The 7,130-nt window shown below is 39.0% G+C and overlaps 1 protein-coding gene across 1 annotated transcript in view; it reads left to right on the forward strand.

Annotated features, from left to right (window-relative positions):
- Positions 1-1,395: 1,395 nt before the first annotated feature.
- Positions 1,396-7,130, forward strand: part of crata (carnitine O-acetyltransferase a) — a 14,963-nt gene continuing 9,228 nt past the window's right edge. Inside the window, exons 1-4 of the mRNA XM_084572073.1 lie at positions 1,396-1,541; positions 2,466-2,756; positions 4,192-4,310; positions 6,648-6,701. Of these exons, the coding sequence (XP_084428199.1) occupies positions 1,515-1,541; positions 2,466-2,756; positions 4,192-4,310; positions 6,648-6,701 (491 nt within the window). The 5' untranslated portion in view covers positions 1,396-1,514. The remainder of the gene's footprint in view (positions 1,542-2,465; positions 2,757-4,191; positions 4,311-6,647; positions 6,702-7,130) is intronic.

The raw sequence follows: 7,130 nt of genomic DNA on the forward strand, positions 1-7,130 counted from the left end.
TAAATCAGATTGCTACAGTTGCTAACAAATACCTTTACTTACATGACTGCAAGAGAATAAGATGGCCTGTGTTTGCATGTGTCTCAGTCAGTACAGTAAGCAAGTTGTATAATACAAAGTAAAGGCAGTAAAGGCACAGAAAGGCAGTCAGCCTGTCCCAGCTGTCCACGGGCGAGAGGCAGGGTACACCCTGGACGGGTCGCTAATCTATCAGGGTTAACACAGACAGTAACAAGTCTTTGGACGGTGGGAAGAAGCTGAAGTACCCAGAGAGAATGCAGACACAGGGAGAACATCCAAACAGAAAGGCAGTCAGCCTGAATTCGAACCTTGTGAGGCAACAGTGCTAACCACCACGCCATGTTTTCCTGCTTTCCTGCCCATGTTGGTGAGGATTGCAAAGAGAGTATTGAAATCAAAGCATGACGAAATAATGGAAATTGCCCTTGGAAAAGATGATACCAAGTCGCTGATAAGAAAGATAGTGAAGTAAGCGGGACAGTGATAGCGAAGGTAAACACCGTTACAAAACACAGAAAGCTGTCTAATGTAAATGCAGAAGAGAGGATGTGTTTCTTATTTTCAAGATTGTTACTTGCATTCACTGGATTAAAATCAGCCATCACTTTAATGGAAAATTGCATATTATCATTGTGAGGTTTGTGATGTTCCTGAAATGTGTTGCGATAAAGGGTACAATAGATACGATTCAGAGAGAAATATCTTATGAGATAAGAATTTACAGGATGATGTAAGGCCTTAATTACTGTATGTAAAGATGGAACATACCAGATGTTACACACTTGTAGATACAGTATCTTGGCTAAACAAGAAGTGAGGTGTGAGACCATAGACCTTCAAGTTCCACCAAAATGAAGCCAAGTCAAGAATAAAATCATATACGTATTCAGTCCGGCAGGAGTATTGGGATAGTGGTGAAACAAGGAGGCATCTATACAATATACAAAAACAGGATGGGGTTGGTAGGAAAGTGAACTGAAACAGGAAAGAAGAAAACATCATCACACGTATGAAAATCAGTCAAATACGTTATATAAAATGCACACTGCAACAAACCAGAAACTGTTGAACATGTAATACTTCAAGTACAGTACACAGAGAAATCATCTCTTTCAGCCACTGAATGAGATTAAGAATTGTGAGTTTTCATTATCAGGCTTCTTGAATAAGACAACAGCCAGGGAACGAAGTCACATCATAATATTTTTAAAAGAGTCAAATTTAGATAAAAGATCATAGTTTTTTCTTTCTCATGTTTAATATCATGCTATATCCTGCAGTCCAGTTGGTGGCGGTAATGCGCCTTTAAGATGGTTTAAAAAACAAAAGAAGAAGACGAAGTTCCAGTTCGTATCTAATCCTGGGCCAAAACGGTCTATGATCGTGGGAGATACACAAACTCAGACTCAGCGCTGATAAAATAACATTAATTAAAGGCTAACCCTTCTAGGATTCGGAACACTGACCCTTGCTTGAGTTCAGTCGCATGCAGAATGTGGGGTATTTGCAGAAGAACAGTGGTAAGTAACGCGCTGTTTACTAATGGTACGGACTTTTGCTTATTTAAACGATTAATGATATTGACATGAGCCCTTCATGACCGCGATGATCAGTTTTTTTGTTATCTTTTTATTCTAATGTTGGGCTGTAAAAGAACGTTTGCTAGCTAGCTTCCATCTAAGGTCGTTTTCTAGTATTAACTGAGGTACTCTAGCAGTAAAGCCAACTGGGTCAAAGGTGACTTTGTGGTCAGCTGAGATAAAATCGAGCTAAAAACACTGGGGAATCGACAGCGTAATATTTGATAATATAATTATCGTAATATAACAGAGACAGACAACCATTGACACTCACGGCTAATTTAGAATCACAAGTTAACCTAACAAGCCTCATGTCTTTGGATGGTGGGAGGAAGTCGGAGTACCCGGACACAGGGAGAACATGCAAACTCCGCACTGAATGGGCCCAGTCAGCCAGCCAGCCCATGGATTCGAACCTGGAACCTTCTTGCTGTGAGGTCATCAGTGCTAACCACCACGCCACTGTTCTACCCGGAAAGGAAGTCGGATAAACATTAACCTTTCTCCGTCATCATCATGCATCCTTATTTTGTGGAGGAATGCTGCAAATGTGGTGGATCTGCTCGAACCTCACTTAGAGACAGTCAGATGACAAAAGCTGACATGGGTTAGGGTTAGCTGCTTCCTCGACACTTAGATGACTTGACTGAACTGTTTTTGTAATGCCACTGAAGTGTTTCTTATCAAATTTCTGAGGAGTTTTGGCAAACTGCACTAGTCCTAGTTACATTCAATAAGTCTAATGACCACAGCTGGTATGTCCTTATTATTTTATTGTGTCAATTAAATATATGCACATTCTTCCATGCTGTTATTTTTGACAGTTGACACAAAAACCTGTTTGTTTTTTTGTCTTTTTTATAGATGGGAATGTCAAAACCTTGTGGGTATGTGCAACCCTGCCACCTAGTGAAGCCTGTATCAGCGTCTCGGGTTGCTGGAAGATACCTGACCCACCAGAAGGGACTGCCGAGTCTGCCTGTCCCACCTTTGCAACAAACCTGCGAACGTTACATCACTGCTCTGGAGCCAATTGTTGAAGTAGATGAGCTGAAGCACACTAAAGAGCTGTTGGACGAGTTTAAAAAAGCAGGGGGGATCGGAGATAGACTTCAGAGTGGCCTGGAAAAGAGAGCAAGCAACACTGAAAACTGGGTGAGCTCACAAACCTGGACAATTATTCAGAAACATGCATATCTGCAATCCTTTCAACCTTTTCTACCTACTTTAGCTTGTAACAATGAATTTAAATTTAAAAATTCTCATGATGTAAGAATACAAATGCATTTTAATAAATAAGAATATCATCAGTTTTTTTGTTCTTCAGAAATTCAATCCAAAAAGTAAAACTCATTATTTATTACATGCAGAGTGATATATTTCAAGCATTATTTATTTTAATTTTGATGATTATGGCTTAAAGCTAATGAAAAACTAAATTCAGAAAATCTCAGAAAATTAGACTATTACATAAGAACAATAAAAAAGGTCAGTATTTCAACAAAGAAATGTTGGTCTATGAAAAGGATGTCCATGTATACTATATGCACTCAATATTTTGGGGCTCCTTTTTCCATGATTTTGTGCATCAATGCGGTGTGACATGGAGACGATCTGCCTGTGCCACTGCCGAGGTATTATCAAAGCCCAGGTGGCTTTGATAGCAGTTTTAGCTCGTCAGCATTGTTGGGTCTGGTGTCTCTCATCTTACTTGACAGTACACCATAGTTTCTCTATTGGGTTTAGGTCAGGCGAATTTGCTGGCCAATCAAGCACAGTGATACCATGGTCATTAAACCAGGTTTTGCTACTTTGGACTGTGTGGACAGGTGCCAAATTCTGCTGGAAAATGTAATCAACATCTCCATAAAGCTTGTCAACAGGGGGAAGCATGAAGTGCTCTAAAATGTCCTGGTAGACAGCTGTGTTGACTTTGGACTTGATAAAACAGCAGCAGATTACATGGCTCCCCAAGTCACCACTGACTGTGGAAACTTCCAACTGGACCTCAAGCAATTTGGATTTTGTGCCTTTCCTTTCGCTCTCCAGACTCTGGGACCTTGATTTCCAAATGAAATGCATTTACTTTCATCTGAATAGAGGACATTGAACCACTGAGCGGCTGTTTCAGTCATTTCCGATGCACTGACTCCAGCCGCAGTCCACTCCTTGTGAGGGTGTCAGTGACTGTCTTCTGAAAAGCTGTCAAGTTAGCAGTCTTCTCCATGACTGAGACCATTTAGGCTCAGGAAACCTTTGCAGGTGTTTGAGTTGATTAACTGGTTACAGTGTGACACCATGAGTTTACAATATTTAACTTTTTTACAAGAGAGGTACTACATTTTGTTTTTTCACAAGCTATAATCATCAAATATACATCACTCTGTGTAATGAATCTAGATAATATAAGTTTCACTTTTTGAACTGAATTACTGAAATGCATTTTTTGATAATATTTTAAATGATTGAGATGCACCAGTATACTGTATAATTAGGTGTTTGCTCTGATTCTCTACATAATTTTCTTTCCTCATTGGTCATTATTACTATCTGTGTCTCTGTTCATGTCTCTCTTTTTCTGTGTTTGTAGCTGTCTGAGTGGTGGGTTCAGATTGCTTATCTTGAGTATAGGCATCCTGTGGTGGTCCATTCAAGTCCCGGGTTGGTCTTGCCTCGCATGAAATTTTCTGATAAACAGGGACAAATAAGGTGATCACACACAACTTCAACACTTCATGATCTTCAGTCCTTTAAAGCGTATTTGACCTGACTTGGACTTTCTCATGTATTATTTATTTTTTACTGTCTTGTGTCCCAGTTGCTGTACTTTCCCCTGTACCTCACACATGCACAGCTGCTGAAGCTGGCAGCAACCATTATATTTAACTTGCTGCAGAATAGCCCATCAGCGTGCTTGTATCTGAAAACACATAGGGGGAGAATATGTTTTTACGGCATTGTAGTTTTGTAGCTGACCCCATGGTGGCGTTATTGTGACAGTTGTGTGCAGCCAATCTGTAATTACTATACTGCAGCCTTACTTGGCAGACTAAAGTAAAATTAAAACCACTAATGTACACACTTTTCTGTGTCTGCAGTTTTCTGTCACACACCGGGGGATATTTGTTATAATTGAAAGTTGGTTTCTCTTATACTGTCATAATAAGTCTTAGCCCTCAGAGATTTTTTATGACAGCATTTCCTTCAATAAATAGGCCATTCCATGCAGCAATACAAATTATGTTTTTTGGCTGTCTCCATAGACAGATGAGGAACATAGATTGGGGGGGGGCAGATGAGGCGAGAGAAAAGAGTAGGCACTGAGAGGGAGGTATTCAAGCAGTGGGAAAGTAGATGACAGAGAAAAGCAACACAAACAAACAAACACACAAAAAAAGGAGACCAGTTTAACACACGTGTGTGCTTAGTCAGAGAAAAAGTGGAGAAAGCATCAGAAAGAACAGCAAATGTGTTGCGAGGAGGAGCAGTAACGCCCTTTATCACACAGTGAGGAGACAGATCTATTTACCACAGCCCCTGGCTTTATGTCTGGTTTATGCACTTGGAGCTTCCTAAATAAAATGCCACTAGTAGTCATTCATGCATTCATTTTCTGTAATCTGTAACTTGTTCTCTGGACATTATTATAACAAATAAGCTGAATTTAGAGTATTTCTTTAGCAAACCCAAATCCTAACCATTTTTAACACAACCTGTGGTAATGTACAAACGTAATGTAGACCCCTTTGTATCTGAGGGTCTTGGTTTTAAGACCCTGATACAGTAGACCACCACTGAGAGCTATACTTTCCTTGCATAGTAGGCTTTGGGCTTTTTAATGCTCGCCCATGCAAAGATCATCACACAGATCCACCACGCATGAGTGTGCTGTACATGTGGTAGCAAAAATGACATCTTCTGGTTGGTAGAGGAGATACAGTGAGTATCATTCCTCTTCCAGTAATTGTTTCGAAAGGTGTAGACTTGATTACCACCAGTGCTGGGGGAGGTTCACACCCCAATCCTGGGCATTGCTACTAGCATTCTTCTTAAGTGTTATTCTGTCTATGTATTTTAAGTCATTTATTCTTTTTCTGCACCTTGAAGCCAGATAAGGGCTCTCTCATTCTGCCTTGCACAGATGAGATTTGGTAAAATGTCAAAAAACTTTATTTTAATTCATTATTTCACGCCAAGTGAGGCAGTCCTATCTAAAAGTCATTAGTCAGGGGTATGTAGGCCTGTCACAATATCAAATTTGCTGGACGATATATTGTCCCACAATTTATTGCCGACAAACAATATTACTGTCAACATTATTTTCACTCCATTCATTCCCCTATGGAACCGACGCGTCCAGGTGCTGAGACCGATGCACAGAGTGAACCTTCTTGTCATCCAGCTTGTTTGGTAGAGAGAGACAAGGAAAACAAACACACATGCACATGGCAATATATCGTGGCCGGCAAAATTATTGAGTTTGTTTTCATTTATCATGCGATTAACTGATTTATTGATTATCGTGACAGGCTTAGGGTTATGCCATAGGATCTTAAGCACTCATGCAATATCCCGCCCCCCTTATAACCCACATACTAACATCTTCTCAGAAAAATGTAATCACCATGGTTCGGTGGATTTCGTAGAATAAGAGTGTTGAAGTTTGTCATATTGTTTACATTTTCCCAAACTGTCCACAATTTGATCCAGCCAAACAATTAATTCACGTACAGAGAACAGGCACAAGACTGATTAGACACCTCACTGATTATATTGCATAGCAGATAAGAATCTGCCACTGTTCTTGAATAGTTTGGGTCAACAATCACTTCTGTAAATTATTCATGTGATTATAGGTCTGTTGTTTGCTAAATATTCCGACCATATGCAGTATTTTTTTTTGTATGCACTTCTGCTGTGCTGATTGTGTGGTTTTCATAAATTTGGCAGGGACAAATTTTGGCATGTATTTCCAATACTAATCTAGCACCAGGAAACGGTCTTACAAGTAATATATAAATAAGTATTTATCTTCTCTCTTATTAGGTTTGCAGCCAAACTAGTAGCAGGTGTTTTGGACTTCAAAATTATGATCGATAAGTAAGTACTCACCTTTTAAAATATCTCTACCAGACACATACATATTTTAATCATTTGTGTATTCTGTTGATTAAACTGTATATTTTGGACATCCAAATTAATAACATAAAATATGGCCATGAATCTCACTTTTTGCATATCAATATTTTTTAAATTGCCTTGAGTTGTATGTATCAAAAAATACAAATGATTTCTAGACAAAGATGTAAACTGCTGCTTTTTGGTGGGGGTCATGGTCATGAGTTTGCACTGTATTTTTCAAAAAAAAAAAGGATAAGATATGTTCTTAATACAAGAAATGTATTACTACCAACAAAACGTGATCTCAGTCATTCAGTTCAATTCAATTCAATTCAATTCAATTCAATTTTATTTATATAGCGTCAATAACAATGCAAATTCTCTCAAGACACTTTACAAAATCTGGTC

Source organism: Chelon labrosus (assembly GCF_963514085.1).
Source record: "Chelon labrosus genome assembly, chromosome: 22".
NCBI classification, from domain to species: Eukaryota; Metazoa; Chordata; class Actinopteri; order Mugiliformes; family Mugilidae; genus Chelon; species Chelon labrosus.